Source organism: Puntigrus tetrazona, chromosome 22, assembly GCF_018831695.1.
Source record: "Puntigrus tetrazona isolate hp1 chromosome 22, ASM1883169v1, whole genome shotgun sequence".
Lineage (NCBI taxonomy): Eukaryota > Metazoa > Chordata > Actinopteri > Cypriniformes > Cyprinidae > Puntigrus > Puntigrus tetrazona.
In genome coordinates this window covers 2,160,369-2,184,682 of record NC_056720.1, presented here as the reverse complement: position 1 = coordinate 2,184,682, position 24,314 = coordinate 2,160,369, and the positions used below count along the sequence as shown (strand labels likewise).

General features: G+C 39.9%; 1 protein-coding gene across 5 annotated transcripts in view; it reads right to left on the bottom strand.

Moving 5' to 3' along the window:
* Positions 1-1,449: 1,449 nt before the first annotated feature.
* impact (impact RWD domain protein) overlaps positions 1,450-24,314 on the bottom strand; it is a 26,999-nt gene continuing 4,134 nt past the window's right edge. For 2 of the 5 annotated variants that reach the window (XM_043223386.1, XM_043223387.1), the window contains exons 6-11: positions 17,798-17,926; positions 16,335-16,429; positions 11,144-11,217; positions 8,015-8,105; positions 6,259-6,393; positions 1,537-1,851 (exon numbers count right to left, since the gene is read on the bottom strand). In XM_043223386.1, the coding sequence (XP_043079321.1) occupies positions 1,792-1,851; positions 6,259-6,393; positions 8,015-8,105; positions 11,144-11,217; positions 16,335-16,429; positions 17,798-17,926 (584 nt within the window). In that variant the 3' untranslated portion in view covers positions 1,537-1,791. Of the gene's footprint in view, positions 1,852-6,258; positions 6,394-8,014; positions 8,106-11,143; positions 11,218-16,334; positions 16,430-17,797; positions 17,927-24,314 lie in introns of all 5 variants that reach the window. The other 3 variants (XM_043223389.1, XM_043223388.1, XM_043223390.1) reach the window with 3 other exon arrangements.

Genomic DNA, 24,314 nt, shown 5'->3' with positions numbered 1-24,314 from the left:
GAATTCAAAGGCGTAGTTATCCTTGCATACAATACCAGTTTGGGCCTTTAATTGCCAATTAGCATAGTCACAGATCTATTGTATTCACTTTAAAAAGTGTGTTGAAAAGTGCATTTCTGTCCATATGTAGTGCAGTTCCTCACCATCTATGCTGATTTGATACTCTGGCCCAAAATAAAAGGGATCCGTTGGGTACAGCTGAAATGAGACACCTGAGCAAATTTTCGTTTGGACTGTTGGGTAGTCAAATGGACAATAAGTAAGCTTTTTTAGTCAATTTAATGTATCGATGCACAGCGCCTTAATTTGCATGCAAGCTTGATTCCGTGCCTGAAATGATATTAGCCTAGATTCATCCTTTGGGAAAAAGAATATTCACACTTGCTGCCATGATTCTGTATACCAAATAAAACAATCTTCAAGGCAGGGATGATGTGCTGAAAAGCTTTGCATCCAAGGCAGATTTATCCTTATACATAGAAAACATGTCACAGCAAACGACCACCATAGCATTTAGCAATGCCCCTTGAGTCGAAGCAAGCGACTGAATCTGAAAGGGGTAGGTGCTGACAGTCAAAAGATGCGTTAATATTCTTTGAAAGGAAATAGAGTGGGAACACAGGGAGAGAGGCAGGCATGAAAGAATAGTCCAGAGAAAAGGGAATAGATGCATGCAGAGAGGATGAAAGTGAGAAGACTACGGCTAGCGCTGCACACAGGAAAGAGGCCAGAATGTCAAAGACCCAACGGTATTTAAGAAGGAAGACGGCAAGGATATGTGTGTGCGCCTTAGAGTAAGAGTGGAACCGGGGCGAGACGTCAAAAAGCACTCGAGTACCTTCTCTGGATGACTCATTCTCACTGAAGAATTCACCGGCCGTGAACCATTCTGAGCTCCACAGGTTGAGCAAAGACTTGAAATCATTCAGGACGCTAGTACGCAAACCAACTAGCTGCTTTCCAAAACACACCAGCAAACCATCACGCAAGTGCCTGCAATCCCAACCTGGTATTCAGACGGTTCTCCCTTGACCTAGCATCTGCTTATTAGAACATCATGTGCCAAAACGATCAAGTTATTCTCACAGGAGCTCATTAAGGACAATTAGCATGCGATTCATAGCGTTGCAAACTCACCAGGTGGCGGTGGACTTTGGCCTGCAAAGTTTGCAAGTAAAAATAGCATGCGATATTTAAAAGGTTAAGTGTGAGCGAAAACGCAATATTGGAGAGCGACTCTCCAAGGGATTCGAATAATAGACGTTTGACAATCAGACATGGGAACGACAATCTAATGCACTTTCAGCGTCTGATTTTTATTGTAAAAAGTCTCCTTAAATGGACGTTTTGGCACAATGCTCCTTGAAAAGCTCAAATTGCTTTTGTCAGGCTTTATCAAATTACATTATTAGAGCATCATTAAACCGGAAAAAGGATCAAAGGTCGCTGATGAATGTCACGGGTATTTATTACCTGTTTTGAACTCGTTTGTCCTTGTGACTTCAGGCAAGCCTCAAACCCTCATTTGCAAATCAATTTGTAATTCATAAAAATCTTTATTCATAAGACAAAGCACTTAGTGTGTGATAATGTGCAGCAACAGGCCATTAAACTCAACTGAACACAGAACCATTTTTGGTATGAAGTTGTTTAACCCTCATCGCAACACTGAATGCTTTTACCGATCACTATTACAGCATGTTCGGTTTATTTTATTTGTCAAGATTCCTTGAGCGTTCGTAGTCGCCAGTCTATCTTCAGTCCAGGTTTCATTTGTTCCAGGAAGGTCTTTCATTTTGCCTTCTTGCCCTTAGGTCTCCTGTTCTTGCCTCCAGCTTTGGATGTTTCCTCCTGAAAGGGAAGAATAAAAAAAAAAATACATAAAAGACAAGTAATAAGACTCTGGTGAAAAGGAAAGCTAAAGTAAAGATCTTCCTGCTGGAGGAAAGAAATCTATGATAATGTCAAAACCATCTGTTCAGGCTTAAATTACAGTACGATACTGCAATTAATTTGAACGCTTTTCGGCTGTGCTGTCAATAACAGCCTGGAATTTGCAGGTCACAGATGAATGTTTGAAATTTGAGACAAAAACCCAGACCAAGTATGAATGATGGCTTATGCTGCTGTATGCATGTTCATGGGAGAGTATTCTGGCCATTTAGTAGAATTACAAAAGAAGCACAAAACGAGGTTGTACAAAGCAAAATGTTACGAGAATTTCAGCATAAGCCAAGAGTGGACTTGTATACTTTGCCTTTGCCTACTTTGAGTTTAAGTCATTCTCTCGTGACTGATCGTGAATGGATGCATGCATTTTTTGGTCCTCAAAATCTCAACGACCGTTCACTGCCGTTATAAAGCTCTGAAGAGCAGGATGTTTTTGTTTTTCAAATACACCTACGATGGCTTGATGTTGAGCAAATGTTTATAATCACGTGAAGTAACCCTTTAAAGCCTTTGTTGAGCTACAACGGAAAAAATGGCCGTGATTTGAACAGAAAAAAACCTGTTAAATGGTAAATTACAGTAAAATTTACAGGGAAAAAACGTAAATTGACGTTTCCAGAATTTTCTTTAAAATCACTGTTTTTAGTTTTTCTTATCAGTTATGTTTATTAGTGTTGTATGTTACATCTGATGTTATTAATTCAATGTTTATTTCAGTTTAACGAGTCTCACCATAATGGCGTTTAGTGTTTGTGTGAACGACACGAGCACCTTCAATATATGTATATATTTAAAATCTGCTCGTAATGGACTTTGGTTAATTTGGTTAATTTGGACTTTCTCATCACCACCTGACTTCGGTGGTTATCGGTGTAATACAAAGGTACAAAATAGATTTCAGTACTTTAATAGGTTGGTACATTAACATTATATCGGTTCACGAAATTACGGTATTTAACTGTAAATTTAACTTAAAACCGTGAAACCAAAAACATTGTTACTGTATTTTTTACGGTACTTTAATATTGGAATTTCGGCAACCACAGTTGGCAGTTTTTTACTGTGATTTTTGATTTGTATTTTGTACATTACAATGCAAAACAAAAATTTTTTGTCCATGATAATAAACAATTTCCACTCCTTCATAGTCTTGTGAACAATTGCCTGAGAGCCTTCAAAGTCTACATTTGAGAATTGGAATTGAAAGCCAATTTTTGTTTCGCTAGCGCCATGCTTTAGCAATCAGGCTACAAGAAGACTTTGAGTTATAACTGATCAAATATTGCGTGTTTCCCTGATGCAATATAAAGCAACTGCGCCATAAATAATGTCACTGTCATTGGAACCAGTAGAGTAGAAGGCTTGTTAAAATTCCTCTGACTGGTTTTATTATTTAGTCTCTAGGGACCCGATGCTGTCCAAATGAATGTTTGGGAAGGAGTCTGGTTTTATTATTCCACGCGTGACGTTCTCGCGCCCCAGCGGTGGTCGTTATTATGCATTGTATGTTAATTACTCTTGAGCCGCAGTGGACAGAATGTGAACACAATGAGTCAGCCGGCTCAAACTGCGAAGATAACACAACATTCATCTTCACCCTGAAAGAACAGCGTGATGCATCTGAGCCTGAGACATGCACGGTGTCAGGAAATCTATACAAGCTGATGGCTCCAGTCGGTCGAGTAAAACGACAAATTCAGCACGCACTTCGTGAAGAATCACCGGGTTCTTCTCCAAACCCATGTGGGAGCATAAAGAGCTACGAGGTGCTAAATGGGCTGCAAATGATGGCGGCGAGAAGGACTCTTGAGCTTCTAAACGAGTTTCAACGCGGTTAGCGTTACGTACATCATCTACATCTCGACGAACTGTGCGTTCACCGCGCGTTGTAGCTCTGAAGCGGCATAACGGGATAAAACTGTAATTAGCGAAATGCTCAAATCGCAGTAATTAGTGCTTTTACAAAAGACCCACCAGCTCTGTAGTGGCGTGAGATATCCAAGCTTATTAATTAAACATTAATATTTATATGTATTATTCTATTGTTTATATAAAAACATATTAGTTAACAAGGAATATAGAAACAATGTGTTAATATACATAATACATTTAGCTATAAATTATTTATGGAATTAGACGATTATTCATATTTATAAATAAGCATTCTGTTCAATTTATTTATTGTTTTGTTTAGTTTTTTTCGTCATTTTTATATCAGTCTTTGTATTAATCTATATAAATATTCTTATAAAAATATTTATATAAATATTGTATGTATGTGTGTATATATATATATATATATATATACACACACACACACTTATATACACATCTAGTTACAATTTCAATATAATTCTATGAATACGTTTACAAATATAATGGCTCTGTTCATGGCCACTGCTTTTAAGCAGAGGTTTGGCTCGACTTCACTTAATGCTTATTAGTTCAGGAGTGGCATAACAAAATAAAACTGTAATTAGCGAAATGGCCAAATTACAGTAATTACGACTTTTACAAAAGGCTCACTAGTCTTTAATAAGCAGCTTTGCGTAGCGCTCTCTTTAGTGGCGCGAGATGTTCAAGTAAACGAGTTTTGGGGCCGCTGAGTTGGGAAAGCGACTCATTCGGTCCATTATCAAAGACATTACAGAAAAACCTCGGCTCGAAATAGAAGCGGAAGAAGAAAAGTGCACCGCGGAGCTGCTTTTAACAGCAATCACCGTTACGGCATGCGGCGCGACGGATACCAATTTCAGAACGCGTCACAAACCATGATCTGAGGGCCCCGGGCTGGCGCTCGTGAGTCGTGACAGCTTCAGTCGCGGAGAACAAGGCCAGCGCCGCTGTGATGAAAAACACACGCTGCTTTAATTGACTCGAGCTTTCGGTAATGAATTCTCGCAAAATCTTTAACAATCAGATTGCATGCGTGCGATACGACGGAGCGCCCCTAATATCTGGGTAACCATAGCAGCCCCGCAGCTGTGCGCGGGGCCTCATTTGCACAGAAATGAAAGAAAAACAACAAACAAATGAATCCTCGGAAGAAGTCAGGCGCACGTCGGCAAATCTCCTCACAACTTGTTTTTGTGTGACCTTATCGCCGTGATTGTGGGATGAGTAAGTGGCGGACACTCGAGAGGAGAGCTTCTCTCGCCGTACGCGTTCACACACACAGACGGGGAAAAAACTAAAAAGAGTCAACGTTTGTGCTTGACAGCGGCGGAGAGACAAAGCTCGGAGGGAACCGAACAAACGTGTCGACAGGAGACCCATCACATGACTCACAAAAAGGGTGCATGTACGCACACACACTGAAACAGGACAGACATTGGAATTCTATATATATTTCAATAAATACACAAATCTGTTTAAGCATTTTGGAAAATGCACTGTATGGGTCAACATTATTGCGCATATAAAATTTGTGTGTGTGTATGTATATATATATATATATATATATATATATATATATATATATATATATATATATATATATATATATATATATATATATATACACACACACACACACACACACACAAATCTATAATTTGATAATAAAGTACATAAGTAAATGTACCCCATCAAAAAAAATTCTAAGTGATTTTATGTTTTTTAGAAAGCACGTAAAATTTTATTAAAGTGTAAATGTAGTACGTTTTTGGACAAAAAAAAAAGTAAAAATTGGGTTGAAACAATGTTACATTGTCATCCAGCGTAACACAATATTCATGTAAAAGTTCAAATGACGTGCTTATTCTGACTCGTGCGTATTAAAACATATAAAAGAATGAGAGAACATCTTAAATTTTATTGTTTTACGAGAAAAAGGTCTTACGGGCAAATGTGGCAAAATTAGGAAAGCGGCAAATTTTTAAGTAATTAGTATTTGACATTTAGGACGTTCAGTGCTTTGATACAATCCGTATCGTTAAAAGCGCTACATGAATAAAAGTGATTGATTAAGTGGGTAAATTTAGTAAATCAGAGGGAAAATGTGTGATTTTTATTGTGTGCTAAAAAAAACTCTGAATAAATTAAACGTTAATCTTCACCATTAAAAATAAAAGAAAAGCAAACGTAAGCATCGTTTTTATATATAGTTTTTCTACCCGTGTCCAAGTGTACATAAATATTCCATACCTACAAAACATCTTATTTAGATCCGTATGTAATCCATATGCAAATATACACATAAAAGGTAAGTATTTAGTGAGAAGCTCGATGAAAGGCGCAGGTCGCAAGCCTTTACCCTGCATTATTCAGAGAGTGTTGGGGAAGCAGCGTGTTGGTTGTGATTCTTACTGAAGCGTCGGTGTACCCCTCCTGAAGGAGGATGTTCCTGGCGCAGTTGTTGATGTGTTTGAAGCGGTCGGGGCCCAGCAGGATCCCTCCGTACCACCGAGAGACCACCACCAGAACGTCACGCACGTCCAGGATCTGCGCAAGAAAACACATTTCAACAACTCTGAGGCGAACCCCGGCCGCCGCTTGTCACAGGATTATAACGTTGGCGGCGCGGCTGCTCGCGAAACCCCTCCGGTGTCTGGAACGTCAGACGAGCGCCGATCCTGGCTTTAAGCTGGGGAACCTGTTGCATGTAAGCAAACGCACGGCTCCCCGACACCAAAGCTTTTTAACGCTTCCTGTCAGTCTGTTGGGAGAAAGCAGGCTCTTTGTGGAGAGTGACAGCTCTCGAGTGTCTTTACGGCGGGGAAGAAGCTGGAGGGGAGGGAAATCTCAGCCATCTGCACACGCCACCGCTATTAATAGTCGTCTCTCTTTCACAACATGCCGTCAGATTGGCAAAACAGGAAGTAGTGGGACAAACTCCAATCGGCTAAATGAGCTCGGTTCGCCGCTGTATTTTCATTCACGCACCAAGAAAGAGGTCAACAAACGGGCCCTATTCTACTTTTTTACAGCGCTGTCACATCGTACGACCCAGTCCAATTAGTTTATATATATATAAATGAACATACAAACGTAAGCAACTAGTTTTCTGACATAAACGATATAAATGTTTTTATTTCTGGATTGACGGTACAAAACCGAGAAGGAGGCGTCGATCATCTCAAGACGATTGATGAATCACGATAGTCTTTTATCCCAACAAACCAAATCACGCCTGAGAGAAGATGATTTGAAAACCGACATCACAGATGCTGCGTTTCCTGATAAATTGAACGAGTGTCGCGGAGGACCGCGGGCTTATTTCCCGTCGAGGTTATTGACAGAAATGCTGTATGGGTTTTTTGGTCAGGTTTAAATGAAAGTGGGTAGAGATTACGGTGTCATGTCGTATTTCACACCGGAGGGTGTTGATGGCGGCGCTCCGAGGCCTTTTAATCAGAGAACAGGAGATAAGAGCGAAGATTATAGATGAATGACACATGGGCGTGAAAATATCTGACACTGCAAGAAAGGAATTGGGATCAAGACGAGGGGAGGAATGATAATCCCGGCAGCATGTGTTTGATGGCTTCAAACCACAGATCACACACAATACAATCATTTACATTAGAAATCGGTTTGAGTTGAGAAATCCTAAAAGATCATTATTGTGTTTGATTGATAGAAAAATGCTGCACCTCGAGAATTGCATGCATGATTAGCATAAATTGTTTTACTTACTACCAATTGTTAAAGTTAAAGTAATTGTTAATGTTAAAGAAATGATTTTAAATAATGAAGTTATACTCCAAACATGACACTAAAAGTTCTTGACCAGTGAGTCGTTGAATCAGTCGTGCAACCCGTTCATTTCTGGCTGTTTCATTCAGAAACGAAGCAAGAATCTTTACGAATAAATGACTGAATTATTATCAGTGCCACACCTAAAACACACACATATACATATATATATATATATATTACAATTGTCATTTCAGAACAGCATGAACATTTGCAAATTCTAGAGAAGAAAGTCGTAAATTATGCCAAAAAGCCCCCAGCAGGCAGAGCACACAAACACGAAACCCCACGATCCAGATACAAGAAAACCACCGGATCATGAATATCACCCACTAGCCAATGTTTCAGACGATCACCTGACATTTACCTGCAGGAGATGGAGCAGTCGGCCCCCTGCTGCCGTTTCTCCGTCGTCCTCGCAGTCCTGCAGGAAAGACTTTTTATCCTCACAGTAGATCCTGAGGAAAACACCAAGGCACGGTTAAGCAGAAATCTCTTCTCTTTGCCGTGCAGACCCTCAGGGGCCACTTTTACAAAAAACGCAGTGCTCTCGTTGAGCCGTGTCTGGGGTTTTGTCGTCGTGGGTGTATTTCGGAGCAAAATTGGACGAGGATTTGGCGGCGGCGTGATATCAGGCACAGGGAGGAGTGTGGGAAACCGGGACGCCCCGCTGAGGGCTTTCAGGTGTCGGGCGCACGAGGTCCGTCATTTGGGGAATAGTTGTTGGGACTGAAAGGCAGCAGCAGATGCTGGCAGCAGATGAGCGCAGTGTTGACAGTCACTTCACTAACAGCCAAGAGACGGCGCTGCCCAGAGAGACCTTTCAGCACATATGGCTCGTCGTGTGTCACAGACGGGAGCGAAGGGAGTTCCAACGCTTTCTGTCGGGTCTGGTGTGAACGAAGTGGCCAGTCGCTGCTAAACCACAAAGTTTTGATAAAGCAACGAGATCTCACCGGATCGAACCGTTAAACAAGCAGAAGAAAAAGATCGTGGTTTCTAGTGTTGTTCAAGTGACACTGGATTGTTAAACAAGATTAGGTTTTTTTTTTTTTACAATTTAAAATAGCCGTTTTTTCTACGTAAATTTGTGTAAAAATTTGTGCCGCTTATTTGCATCCTAAATAAATGCGTTTGTACTTGTATATTATGATACACTGCATGCATGCATATAATTAAGAAACATTATATGTTAAATATTAAGATATAAAAGCAAATACAATTTCATGCAAATACAATTTTCGAATTATACACTTTGTATGTAGTGCCTTTGCCAATTTAATAAAATTAAAAAACTAAAATGAATCCACTGCAAAGTATTCACACTCTAAATATTTTAGTGTCTTTTTTGTTTGATGGGACACGTTTTGCTCATCAGCAGTTTGTCAGTTATCATCCACTCTTCTCCTCTCTTCTTCTCCTCTCAAGCTCTGTCAGGTTGGATGGGGGCGGATGCACATGTTCAGGTTTCTCCAGAAGTATTTGATTGGGTTCTGTCTCAGGCTGTGACTTGGCCACTCAAGGACCTTCACAGGGTCGTCTACAAGCCACTCTTGCTGTGTGTTTAGAGTCGTTGTCATTGTCCCAGTCATAAAGCCCAAACTGATGAAGTGTTGCACTGATCATTTCCACATATGATCATGAAGCTCTACTAGAGCGACCGTCAGGTTCTTGGTCACCACGGTAACCAAAGCCCTTCTCCGTTAGTCGCTCAGTTTGGCAGGAGGCTAGAGTCTTGGTTGTTTCAAACTTTTTCTATTAAGGTTAGCTTAGGTTGGATCCTCAGCTCGTCAGACCGTTCCTTTTGACCACAATGCGTGGTTTTTGCTCCAAAATGCATTATCAGCTGATAGACCTTGCTGTGTCTTTCCAAATCATACCCAACTGAATTCGCCACAGGTTCACGTCACCTCAAGTGTAATAACATCTACAAGCAATATGAATGCTCCTGACCTAAGTTTGAACTGTCCCAGATAAGGGTGTGAATACTTATGCAATTGAATATTTTATTTTTTTATTTGTAATAAATTATCAAAGATGTTAAAAACCTGTTCTTTGCCGTACAGTTATGGTGTATGGAGTATAGACTGATGTTGAATTAAAGTAATTTAAAGCACGTTAACATTTAGCAGCAGCATAACAAAATGTGAAAAAAATGAAGGGTTTGAATACTTATGCAACAAATAGATCTGCTTGATGAATAGAACAGCATCAGCAATTCTTTTTCTGGCATTAAACGTGTTTTTACTGTCCCTTTTGTATTGCAACGATTTCACCCAAACTGAAAGTTTTTATATCTCAAAAATATTCAGCAGCAGAATGACTTCTGAAGCATCACGAGACACTGAAAACCCAGCTGCGCTTCACAGAAATAAACTACATTTTACATTATCTCCACATACTTAAATTTGATTAAAATTTTTACTGTATTTTGATTAAATAAATGCAACCTTGGTGAGCAGAAGAGACCATAAAAATATTTAAACATTCCAAACTTTTGACGGACGGTGTACTTTATCGATCACCTTATCGAAATATTCTGCCGCAAGCCATAAATAAAATCCACCGTAATGATTGACAGCAATCAATAAGTAATCATAACGGATCTATTAAATTCTAATGCAAACAGCAGCTTTCTTTTGAGGTTTTGTGTGGCTGTGGGGGCTGCGCTCATCCGCCAGGGGTTTCAGGAACACGCTGAATGTCAATATCACCTGGGGTTTAATCTCAGCCACTCCACCCCTACTGTATGTCACTGATCATGTCCCGAAGAAACCCCGCCGCGGCGGCCGCTTAAACACACACGTCACGCACCGACACCAGGGCCTACATGTCAATGCTGAAACCTAAACGCATGAATAATTGAAATACTGACTGGAATCTAATTGCATATTAAGAAGAAACTTCCCACGGCATTTGCCGAATGCAGAACAGGGTCGCAAAAACGCATCGCTAAAAAAAACCATAAAATCGAATTTAAAAAACGGTTATTTCGGTTAGTTGCAAAGGCAGCATTTCTTATGTTCATTTAGTCGAAGAACTAAAACAGCACAGATTATTAGTAAAAACAATATAGCCAAAAAAACTACTTTAGCTAAAATGAAGTAGAATATCTGTGAATCTGTTGTAAATTGAATTTATCTTGATGTTTTTAGTGGTAAAAACCATCTTGAAATCCCTACTGCAAGACAAATCCCACGAGATATTAATTTCCAGAGAACGTATCTTGGATATATTTCTTTGTACAGTGGAAATTTGTTGTGTTTTAAATGTAAAACGAAGTTTTCTAAAAGTATGCGAATACTATAAAACTATACTAGAAATATTTCCTAATGCAACTCGACGGGAGATGGCTTTCCGTTAAGCATCTTAAAAAGTAGAGATAAAACAAAATGTACGCACAAAGGACTGAATGCTGTCCGTAAATTTGCAAGAATACGTGAAAAAGACAAAAGTTTGCCGCACAATTGCAAAAAAAAATGAAAAACTGATATACCTGTATGCATAGATATTGTGAGTGGCGCTTGCGATCTTCTTGTTTTCGTATAAATGATTCAGAACCCTTTGAACCTGCAAGTAAATAAATAAATACATATAAACAAAACATGGAAACCTGTGTGCACACCAAACCAAAGACCGTCCCGACATACCTGCCGTCAGAATATATATATATATATATAAAAAAATGCCAATAACTAAAAGTGCTGGAAAGAGGCTGCAAGCGGCAGAACATTTCACAGTGATGCAACACACAAACAGCACAGGCTTCTTTCTCAGTCCCTGCTCGTCTTTAAAGGACTGCGGGGTGGTTTAAAAACCATCTGGAGGACGTACGTGTTAGATGGGTGTGCGCGTAACATATTGACGCTAATAAAACACTGTTTCAAAGGACACGAGCAGACTTGAAGCGCAACTTATTATTACCGCGACGCCGACCACTTCCTGCCACGACAGGTTCGGCCGTAAACAACTCGTGGCTGAATCTGAGCATATGGTACGGATATGAAATATTTATTTAAATACAGCAACCTAGAATTACATAGAAATGCGAGGCTGGCTTGATAAATAATACATTTAGTCAAACAGTTGAAAAAATGTCAACTGAAATAGTTCTTGCAATAACTGTATCAGTAAAATACATATACCATATACATACACACATTTTTATATATATATATATATACACACACACACATATATACACATATATATATACACACACATATATATATACATATATACATATATATATATATATATACACTATATATATATATATATATATATATATATATATATATATATATATATATATATATATATATATATATATCAACGTGTTATTTTTTTTATGTAAAATGTACTGTCAATTTATGAGTGATTTTTTTTCCACCAGTAGATGGCATTTGAACTCGACTACTTGATTTCCAGCGAGTTATGTTTACAAACAAACAAAATGTAAAAAAAAAGCTATTAAATACAATCTTTCAAATTCACGTTTGCTAAAAAGTGAGAAGAAACTACTTCTGAAATACATTATTAAATACATTATCTGAACGCTAGTATTTAAAGCATTTGATCAAATGTTTTACAACCGAGGAAGCGAGTTACAAAAATCCCACGAAGGCGAATCTTCTCTTTTTTAATAAATATACATGGGCGACTCCTCTGATTCTACATCTCCATCGAGGAATTACGATACGCGTTTTTAGTTTCACGCGCAAACACGTCTGCCCTGATTGGCTGATTTTAGCCGTACAGCGTGAACTCAAAACCGGATTATTGCTGGGTGTTATCAAACCGAATCTGGTTCCAGTTTTACAAAACGCTCCCTGAGCCAACGCTGCGCCCAACCGTGAGTTCAACAGGGAAAGACAATTACATTTAATTCTCCTTAAGCTCCGCATGTCAACAACTTTGTGTGGAAACCGTCGGGGCGGACAGGTTTAGGTGCTTGCGGAGGAAACGACGACCTCGCACAGTGGCTGCGGGGTTTTCATGGACTTACAGCCAATATCTGGCTTTGCTAAAAGAACCAGCGGGCCGAGAGCGAGCAGATATTGAGCGTAAATCTGTTTTGTACACAACGCCAAGGACTTCAAATATTGCCGTAAGACCCTTCGGAAGGACTCTCCCGCTTGCTTCTGTCCGTCAAAATGGGTTTCAGCCTATTTGCGCTGAGTGTCCCTCCATTATTTACCAAGAAAGAGAGTCAGAAATAGGTCTGGAGTGCTCGCTCGTACTGCAGAGTTGGACCTTATTGAAGCCAAAGGACGGCGAGAAAAACAGCAAGCTCGACGCTAATGAATATGTACAGCGGCGCTCTCCCCTAAAGAAAGAGTCGTCACGAAACGGAGGCCCTATCAATGCGATTCATCTGTTTTCTCTCCGGCTAATACTCTCGTCGCGAACACCTGCGTCGGGCCGAGGCTAATGAGAGATCTTTTGAATGCTGTGTGCAAATGTTGCCTTTTTATCAGCGCTGATCTAAAGCAAATAGCGGGAAACACAAAGCAGCATCCTCTAAAACGCAAAAAGCCCGTTGATATTTCCTCGGAGGCTGCTTCGGGGTTTTGTGTCGGGCTATTGTGGAAGCGTCTTTGTGCGGAACGGAAATCTAATTAAACGTTTCGAGACCTGTAGCTCGCGAAGACCTGTTTGTGCGCGTTCCCGCCAGAGTCGGGCGTCTTGGGTTCGTAGACAGACTCATTTACAAACTTCTGTCAACACTAACCTTTTATGAAAATTAGAGCACGGCCGAACTTTGAAGTTCCCGCTGATAACACAATATCGAAGATCAAAAAGCATCAAAATGGCCTCTGAAATCCCAATAGAAGTACAAAGTGACTAAGAGATATGCCTGCGAATCTCGCGGCCTTGTTTGTATGGAACAATTCGAAGAGTGCGTCTAATGCACTCAGACAGAGCCTCTCAGCTGCTCGCCTGAACTAAACATATCCATTGATTTTATATCAAGCTTGTCTAGCTAATTTCGGACTGATAAGGTTGTTCGGTCCGCTTCAGGGCGTCTCTATAGCGCTGCGGGTGCAATGCGGCGTAACACTGTGGATTGGCTGCCGAGAATCCATACGGCCTATATGAAGGGGACTTTCACGTGCTTTGTCATGTGAAAAGAGGGATATTCTGGTGTTTAGATGTAGGTATGGTTGCCCGTGAGATTACTTCACCATAATCGTTCACCGTAAAGTAGAGCTGAGATGATTAGTTGACATCAGCGACGACTAAAAACTGGGTAAACTCCTTGATCTCATTTATCCTTAACATGAGTCACGGTGCACTGGGTCCTCTTGGATCAATATGTAGACATATGTAGACCCCTCGATGACGAAATAAACACAGCTGACAGCGCTTTAGAAAGCATCTGCGCTTCTTCACGCAGCAGATAGCCTTAAATCGAGCAGATAACAAATATCTCCATAAACCAACTGTACTTAAAAAACACGATTGAAGGGATTTACCTCAATATTTTAACTAATTGCAGAAGCTTAATATTCAAAGTCGACTTGTTATATATAATTGGCGATCGGTCAATTATTAATTCTAATAATCGATATTGTCGCAGCCCAACAGATTTAAAACTCTAGGCTACATGCACTTAATAATAGTTACAGAGGATAAACTGGACATGATACGCTAAATAACTGAGGATTTATTTTGTTCCAATGAAAAAACTCACGCAGAAATATACATTTCTGCACCTAATACATGATGAGATTTTCTCTGAAACCTGTACTTGTCCAGACTTTAGTAAAGTTGTGCAGACTTTATTAAAGCTACAGCACGGCTCAAGCTAATTTTAAAGCTAGCCAGAAGAATAACAACATCCATAATGGCAAAGATAATGGAAAAAGCTAATCAGAAAAAGACAAAGAAAACACAAAAAAAAAAAAATTAAGAAATGATAAGAGAAAAAATTATATTAATGCACTTCCATCAGAACGTATTATAAAGAGTAAACATCTACAGCAGATGACGTTAATCAAGCACTCGCTCTGTCTGAAACATCATCTACCATCTAATTTAACCAAAGAACTGTAATTTAATTCCTCACTTGTCTGGGGGATTTCAAAACGAGTTTTTATAAAGCTCCTCATTTGCATTAGCTGTATTATACTGGAAATCATCTCAGGTTGGTGACTGCAAATGCTTTAAACACATCCGCGCATAAAGACGCGGCATTAAAGAAAGGAACAAGATTCAGCGCCCACCACACTTACAATGAGAACAAAATACGGTGTTCAGATTAACTTGATATTGAGACGTAATTACGCCTCGCGCCACTCCATTCAGCAAAAAGAGATCTTCAAGAACTCTAAGGTGCATGTTTCGTCTTCGTTTTAAATGGGAACAGTAAGTTTGATATACTCAAAGTGTAAAAAAAAGGATTAGGCGGTAAAAACGATTATTGTTTTGTGATCTAAATGCTCAAATGGAGTAAGAAACATTTGGATATTCACTAAAAAAATATTGACTTGCCCAGGAAACTACTTTTGAAATTCACTTTTCAATGCACTTTTAAAAAGCGGGCATATGATGTTGCTAAAAATAACATTATTTTGTGTATTTCGTGTAATGCAATGAGTTCATGCAGTTTACGGTAAAAAACACATACTGTACAGTACCGAGTCGAATTGTACAAAACTCATTGTTCGAACGAAAACGAGGTGCGCTCTGAATGTATAGCAATTACCTATTAACTACATAAAACCATCCAGAACACCCTAGCAACTACATAGCAACATGCAAAAAATAACACCCCAGTAACTACATAGTAATTAATGTACAACAAAACATCTAGAAAACACTAGCAACACGCGAAAAAAACAACACCACATCGGTAACTGCATAGCAACTTACTAAAAACCACCCAGAATGCCCTAGTAACTGCATAGACGTGCTTAAAAACAAACAGAACACCCTAGTAACCATGACGCATTGTCCTAGCAACCACCCAGAATTACAAAGCAGCCAAAAACATAAATACACATCTAGCTCTACTTAACAGTTCAATAAACACTCCAGACACCAGCTGTATGGGTTCATAAACGCATCTGTTTCCATATAAAGACCTAAACAGTCAGGCTTTGGCTTCAAACTGTCAATCACACAAAGGAAATTGTTTTTTGTATGAACAAGTGGCGGAAATGTCAATGTCTTACTTAAGGGCAGAGTGTCACTCAAGACGGCTGCTCTTCTGTCGCGCGACATTCGTAATATCAAGCGCGTTGTGACTGACGCACAATGCCGACACCTGTGCAGTCAATTTGCGTTAAAATCGACGGCGACTGTCTCGCGCGAAGGTGGACGTGGAAGACAATGAAGTCTGGGAAGAGAGGTTCAGATGCTGCCGGTAATAACGCGGCAAGAGCCGTCGCGTCAAGGCCAGGTGCGCGTGAGTCATACGCCATCCATCCAGCTGCGGCGACGAAGTGTCTGTTTGCACCGAAACACGGGACTCGACGGTGAACTCCACAAGTTAAAAAGAGACGAGAGCGAGCGCTGAGGGCACTAGAGACCGGAGTGATCGGCGCTTCAAAAACAGTGTCAAGCGCTGATACGAGAAACAATGACAGCTGTTATTAAACATGGCCTGATATCTTTGGCGAGACGAAAGATTTAGCTGGCACACGGAGTCTGATGCGGGAAACATGGGTAATGACTCACACCTGTTTAGGAGTCACCACCGCGGCTAAATGAGGCTGGAACGTGCTCCGTCTGTCCGTGATTGTCTCCCCGTGTTTAATCAGCGGCAATTCTTCATCTACAACAAAAAACAAACAACAAAAGCAAATAAAAGCAGTCCTTTGAGCCGCTAATGGCTAATTAACTGGGATCGCTTTACACGCGACGCGCCTGTCATTGGTTTGAAAGGAGTTTTGAAGTCAAAACTGACCCTATTTACGTCCTCAAAGCTGAAGTGCCACTTTTTCAAGTTCGAATCAATTGCGTTTTGATGAAATGAAACGAGTCTCCTATGCTAAGCATGTACGCTAGGGAGGAAGACAGCCCACGGTTCAATGCTTTCCTTGGTTTTCAATTCAGTTTGCTTCTGATGTATTGGCACTACAGAGTGTTTTTGCAACAAATTAACAACAAAAGACTCATGTAAATGTATGTCACGTGGATTATTATGTTACTTAAAAATTGGCAGGGCTGTTATTTTTCCGATTTTACCCCAAAGCAGGACGACGTGGGAGCTATAAACAAATATAATCATACTGATAGCCAGCAGAAACTACACACATGCATCACCGAAGTTACAGGACTGGTGATTTTTTCAGGAAATCCCTGATATAGATAAAGTTGTAATGGGATAAAAATGAGATATATAACGTTAAATGTTTCGAATGATCGAATTCAAGACACCCCTACTATACACATAAACTGTGCATTATTGTTTTCGTTGTAACGGGATAAAAATGAGATATATAACGTTAATTGTTTGAATGATCGAATTCAAGACACCCCTACTATACACATAAACTGTGCATTATTGTTTTCGCGAACAAATCACGATCCACAATTAACATTCGCATTAAAACGTATTAGAAATGTACGTGAAAAAAAACGTATGAAACCGAAAGCATGTGCAAAGAGACTCTTCTGACGAAAGGCTTTACAAATCAAGAATTAAGTTAGGTTAAGAGCGAATTTATGTGCGTTTCGTGAGTTTTGCATGAAGTTGTCCTGCGCATACAAATACAAGATAATTTACGCAATTAGGGATACAATTGTAGTTTGTGAATAAACCAATGTGTGTCGTTCACTTAGTACAAGCATCATTTGGATTACAATTCAATCGTACATATTTAATTTACAAAATAAAATAAAACCACAAAATTTGTTGGGGCGTTCCCTAAAAATAACATTTATTTTAAATGTCAAACAGAAAACACTATCTACGATCTCTCCTGTGTGAAATGCGCTAGTCTACGACGCTAATATTCTGCGCCAACACAAATGTGTGCGTGCATTACACTTCAAGAGTGTTCGGATGGAAAAAACACGACTTATATGTTCTTCTGAGTTCTTTTAATTGCATGCAATTATTGGTAATTAAGACACAGTGTTTCTCTCTCAATCAATTCCTTTGGAGGGTGGAAATGAATGTGAATATACTGGGACGTACCATCAGAAGAGCTAGAAAAGAGCTGAGCTGATTGGTTGCTGAGTTTTAGCGTGCCGTAGTCAGGAATATCGTCCTCGTCGTAGTCATTACCTTCTTCCTCCGTCACCGTCTTACTCATTTCAGGTCCATCTAAAAGCACAAAACACACACGCAGACCAATTAATTGTGGTGGAAACTAGTAATTTAACAGACCATTGCTCATTTCAGTCGATCAGCAGTCTACCAAGGATGCCAAGGGCACACAACGCAGCATGCAAGGCATATTAATCTAAGAAAATAATACATAATGATTAAAATAAAAGGAGCTCAAGATCACAAGTTTCTTTAATTAATCATGAAACATACTTAAACATGCAAACACGCATCTTTTGAATCAACACATATTTACACTGTATCACCCAATAATATAACTTGAAGGGTCAAAGAGCATTTCAATTAGGATTTCAAAGCAACTCACATAAATAATGCACAGAAACATCCCATAGAGCCTCATTCATTAAACAAGAGCAGGTGAACATAAACTGAACGCAGTCATTTACACTCAAATAAAAAAGCTCTTTATTGGCATCTGTGATTCAATAGAGAGGCCTTTAACGTCCAAACAAACTCTAGAAAAAAAAATGTATATGTTCTTCAAACTAAGAAAAATGCTTCTTTTAGGTTCTTTAGGTTCTTTGACATCTATTCTTTCAATTTTTCCGTGGCATCATTGCAAATACCCTTTTTTTTTTTTTTTTTTTTTTAAGAATATGCTCTGAAGACGACACGTTTGGACTCAAATCACTGGCTGTCGTTTTCCACATGTCAAAGTGAATCTTGAAACGAGAAACGAAATGAGAACTAAATGAAGCCGCAATCAGCCGTTCCAGCTGTTCTGAAGTACGGCATTAAGATTCAGTGGGGAAAAAAACAGCGACCAAGGAATCTCCTTGACGTCTCCATTTCCATGGTCATAGAGGCTGAGAACGTTTCAAAATCCCTTTTCGGAGACGGCTAGGGATGAGTTTCATTTGTATGCCCTGTCAGGTACCAGGTCTTGGCATCAGGGGCATCGGAACAATGAGAAAAGTGGGAGGAAGACATTATGAATCTCATCAGCCTCTCTTCAGAGGCACGACATGGTTTTAAATGCCTAGTTGACATTCATGTGAGACACTATTTGAAAGCTTAAACGCTAAGTTCAATGATTAGACCAATATAGCTCTGTGAATTAAAAAGTGCTTATTTTTTTCTCATCCACTGCTCGCATCTTGTGTCCTCGGGAAGTTTGTTCAGCACACAAACTCTGCGCCAGATGTGGCTCGGATAATAAATATTAATTGCATTATGTGACGGTTGGCAGAGTTTTCTGCTTGATCGTAATGCTGACGTTCTGCTTCAAACCCAATAAACCTCTTTAAAATGTCTTGCTATACACCGAAACATGGGAAGTAGACCTGTTTCTGAAAGTTCAAGTGGTTGCGATTTAAATGGGGGATGTCAAAAACATCTCAGTGGTTTTCTGTGTTCCCAAGTACCCTGAAATTCCAGTGACTTCAATCACTAGTTCACACTTTTTAAATCCCCTAACACTTCCAGGTTCTCCTATACCTCGGTCAGTACAGTTAAGCACAGATCACAACCCTTCTGACCTCAAAATTAACCTCAATCTCACCTTTAAACAAACACCTGAGGGACCTCATCAGAAAATACCTCTGACACTGCCGAGGCGAGCTTGGCTTCAATTTGGGAATTTAATTGTAGCTCGTCAAACTGGTTCCTAAGCTTTAACGACCTTTGACTGCTTTCCATTTCTCCTCAACTGCCCCCCCACCTCTCAGTGTCAGGCGTGAATATTCATGCCCCGCGGAAATAAAAAAAAAAACACAACCTTTTGATGTCTCTGAGGGGCCTTCACCGCACAACCTGCTGTAACTAGCATCTCATCTGCATAATTACTGTAAAAACAGAGCTGATGTTTGCCGAGTGCGAAGAGAGGCGGCGCTTTTCATGACACCGTTGAGTATTAGGCCTGTAATCATTCAGTTGATGAGGGAAGACGCTAATTACCTTCCCTCTGAAGTTTGATATTAGATTAAGTTACTTCTTCCGAAGTGACGTCACCGTCGAGCGGGAGAGCCGTGTATTGGGAGCCGGGTCTATTTAGGCCTGTTTGTTTACCAAAACGTGTGGGGGGAACAAATTAGCATCGCTAATGTAATATTCGCACTACAAAAAAGAAACAACTGCACGCACACTGAGCGCATCACAGCGAAACAATGGGGTTTCGGAATCGCACACGGAGTCGTCAAAGCCGAAGCGTTCATTTAAAAAAACAAAGGAAATCAAGTTCGAACGAAACAGATGTTCAAAACAGGTAATCAGGGGCTTGATTTTACTTTGCCGTTCGTTTTTTCAAAACACTAATGAATCATGCAAAAGACAGGTTCTCCGTAGGACGCGGGCAACCTGTCGGAGTCATGATCTCGAGACTGAGAGTTAAACGAACGGTGTGTAGTAAACAACACAAGGGCGCTGTTGTCAATTGTTTCCAATTTGCTTGACATGCTGAATGCAGGTTCTATGCCAGATCTTTTTATATCTGCACCCACTGGTTACATCAGGATTCATGGGACCTGTGTAAAACCCCAGCCAAAAATGGTTTGTGGCGGTTAGTTGGTTTCTAGTTGGTCTGAAAGACGAGCTAACCTAACCTAAATGAATGATTCGACCAAAAATTAAAATTCTGTCATCATTTACTAATTTCAGATCTGTATGAATTGTTTTGTTCTGCTGAAACTCGAGGCGGATATTTTGAAGAAAGTTGGCAGTTGGGTCACCATTGATTTCCATTGTATTTTTCTATTATTGAAGTCAATGGTGGCCCAAAACAGCCTGGTTACAAACTTTCTTCAAAATATCTGAGTTTCAGCAGAACAAAGAAATTCACACACATCTGAAACTATTAGTAAACGAACCATTGGGTGAACCATTGCTTTAAGCCTAGTCATACCACAATTTAGGCCATGATTTTGGAAATCTCAGGCATCCAACTAATTTCTGATGGTGTCACGGCCCTGCAGTGTAATGACTTCTACAACGGCCAAATGAAGAGAATAATGATACACATGGCAAAACAGATCGATGTAAAAACTCATTATTTGCCAACATCATATCCTGTTTCTTCTCAAGACATCGATCCAAATTATGCTTTTTTACATCCCACAGACTTCTGCTGACAAGTAAACATTGATATCTGGGTGCAGGAGAAAGTCGACAAGGACACACAGTTCATTTTTACCCACGACAGACATTGTTACAATACAAAGCTGCTTGAAAATTGGTAAGCTTATCCTTTAACCAACAATAACAAAGCACGCGCACAGAAAAATGGCTTTAGACAAGCAATATCCTGCATTCATGCAGCGATTAAACTGCATGAGGTCACGCGCTTTCTGCCCTCATGGTTTCTGGTAGACGCTCATGCAGTGGATCACCATTTGCGCCACACCTCGAGATTGATTTTGTCGGCAGGGATGTGTCTTGTATCCAGGTGTCCTGATAGGATGTCAAGACTCGATGTTCAGAATGCTTACTAATGAGTGAAGGTCAAATCTGAAGGTCTGTGTAGGCCCACTAGCTGTGATTGCTCCCTGATTACTGCCGTTTTTATTTTGTCACCTTGACAGTAAATGATTCTGTACTTTCTTCTCAAGACGTATCACTCACTTTGTTAAGTCTACAAACACGTAATTTTGTTTCTATTAAAGATCTGATCCGTTCGCCAACCCTTGCACCTGTAATTGAGTGTCCGTCTTAAATGATTAGTTCACTCTCGAAGTTCAAAACTTCCAGAGAATTTACTCACCCAAGTCATTCAAGATGTTCATGTTTTTCTTTCTTCAGTCGAAAAGAAATGAAGGTTTGTGATGAAGACATCCCAGGATGCAGTGGACTTCAATGGACGGTTGAAGTATATGCTTCATAAACACAAATGCTTGGGTAATACGTCATTACTTTGGAAGTGCTGAATCACTTTTTTTACAAATATGGAAGATCATTTAAAAGTTTTAAATGTTCAGCGACAGTATTTGGATGGTCCAACTTTTCATAGATTCACCAACGTCAAGCGTGACCTTTTAAATGTAAAGATGTATTTGCGCACACAGCGAGCATTTGTATTTATAAAGCATATACACTGTTATTTTTTTAAATGGTAGATCGTTTCGCTACGTAGGACCCTTATTCGTTGTCTGGTATCGTATTTAGCCCTGAGCGGGAACTGAAATTTTGATCTTTAACCATTCGGAGTCCAGTGAAATCCGCTAAATGCTTGAATATTTTCATCACAAACCTTAATTTATTTTCTAAAGAGAATACATAAACATCTTGGATGACATGCAGGGGTGAGTAAGTTATCAGAAAATTTTCATTTGAAAATGAGCTAATCCTTTAACCCCATCTGAGTTCGTGGAGTGTGGCACCTTAACGAAGACCTCGTGGCAAGGCGAGACTTAAAATAATTAATGGGACTTGGCTAACGAACAGGACGGCTAGTCACGCGCCCATTTCCATTTTTTCCCCTCCATTCAGTTAGGGCTCCATTTCCCTCTTGAGCGTGCCATTCATGGAAACTCATTTGCATATTAAAACCGTTGACATACATACATAATTTCAGCCGCAATTATCACATTCAGCGAAAGGCGTGGGTGAGCTGTCCTTCAAAAACAATAGCTTTTAAGGATTCGTACGGCATTCGTATCATCTGACCGTTAACCAGTGATAAGCCTAGAGTACATTGCATACTACTCGTACTAGTATGGAGCAACAAGTAGCACTTAAGATTGATAACCAGTTGACATTATTTAGAGATTGCACTTTTTTGCATGCGTAATTAGTTTCTATTGTAGCATGTTACTGGCAGACAGAACTACAAATCAAACGACTTAAACGTTGCGATTACGAGCTTATTATGGGAACTTCCTATATGATGGGAGAGCATGGAACTGGCAAAGCAACAGGAAATGATGTAAAATGCTAACGAGCAGGATGCGGAAAAATCGTGTGTAAATATACAAGAAAAACAACGCTTGGCCTCCTTTAAAAATGTCGCCCTCTCAATCAAATCTACCAATCCATAACATGCAAAAGTGACTGACAGGCATCCACTACCTACATATTTCTGATTGAGCCAAAAATCGTAAAAAAGCGCAACCAGAACTCAGCGAGACTCTTTTTAAGGAATCAGGGGCTGTCATGGAGTGTGATTTCTCAGGACGCCTTGTGAGTTTTCGGGTAATAGGAACATTTTGTGAGGCAGAAAAATGCCTGCAGCGCCTTTTTTATGCAACTGATAAACACGTCTACACTCAGATTAACTCTACTGGAGGGGAAAAAAAGTGTTATCGACCCAAGCTAACAAAGCAAATTCCCTTCTTTAAAAAGGTTTCAAAAAGAGATTTTCTCCACCTTCCGAGATGAGCCGAGAAAACGAGTGTCAAAACCCATCAGGGTCAATTCTTTCCAATGACCTCGTGGGAACTTTTAGAGGCCAGGTGAAAAAGATGGTCCTGTCAAGTCTTTTCATCGATTACCATTAGATCTCCCCAACGCCGAGGTCTGTGACAGGAGACCTCTTTAAAAACCATCTACCTTCACCGCGGCAGGCTGCGGTGTTCATTTAATCCAAACAATTCGACTTTTCCGAGATGGCTAGATCAAAGGCATGGATCCAATATCCGCCGTGCAATAATTTTGGCAAACATTATGTTCAAAGGGAGGAGAGATTTGAGGCGGACAATGAGGAGAAATGACACGGGAACGAGCGACTGGGCTGCTCGAGTGAAAAGCATCCCGGCGTTTGGCATCAAGAATTTCAATACGCAGGGAAAGAGATTGAACGTAGAAGCTTGGCATCCAGGGATTTGTGGGTAGTGACTCATGGGATATTATCCTGTCAGGTACAAGGGTCCTGTCAGCCGCCCACTCGGTATCTACGGGGTTATTTTTGTCTTGACTTTAGCGCACTGAATCGAACCCTCCTGTAGCTCAAACACGTAGAAGCTTACAATATCAGGGTCACAAGAAAAACAAGAAACGACGTGTACCTTGAATGCATTTAATAAATCCACCTACCAAACGCACGAATGTGAACGTAACCTGAAGCTGCTAGAAAGTATTACCTTCAAAATTCGTTCGTCGAGACGTTTCGTAGAACATTAGGACCTGAAGGACTCTGGAACCCATTGACTTTCATTGTACGAACAGAATGAATATAGAAAATACCAAAATATATTTTTTATACCGATATGTGATAAAATGCTTTGGATGTTCCCATTTGGAAGCTGATTTTGATAAAAGCGAGCTATATTTAAAAAAACTAAAATTTGGACCACACTGGCTTTTATAATAATAATAACGTAAACACTTCAATATTTAAAATAAAATGCTTTCTTTAGTGATATATAATAAATTGCTTGGGATTAGGGCTGGATAGTACGACCTAAAACCTAAATCTTTCTTGAAAGAGTGACTTTAA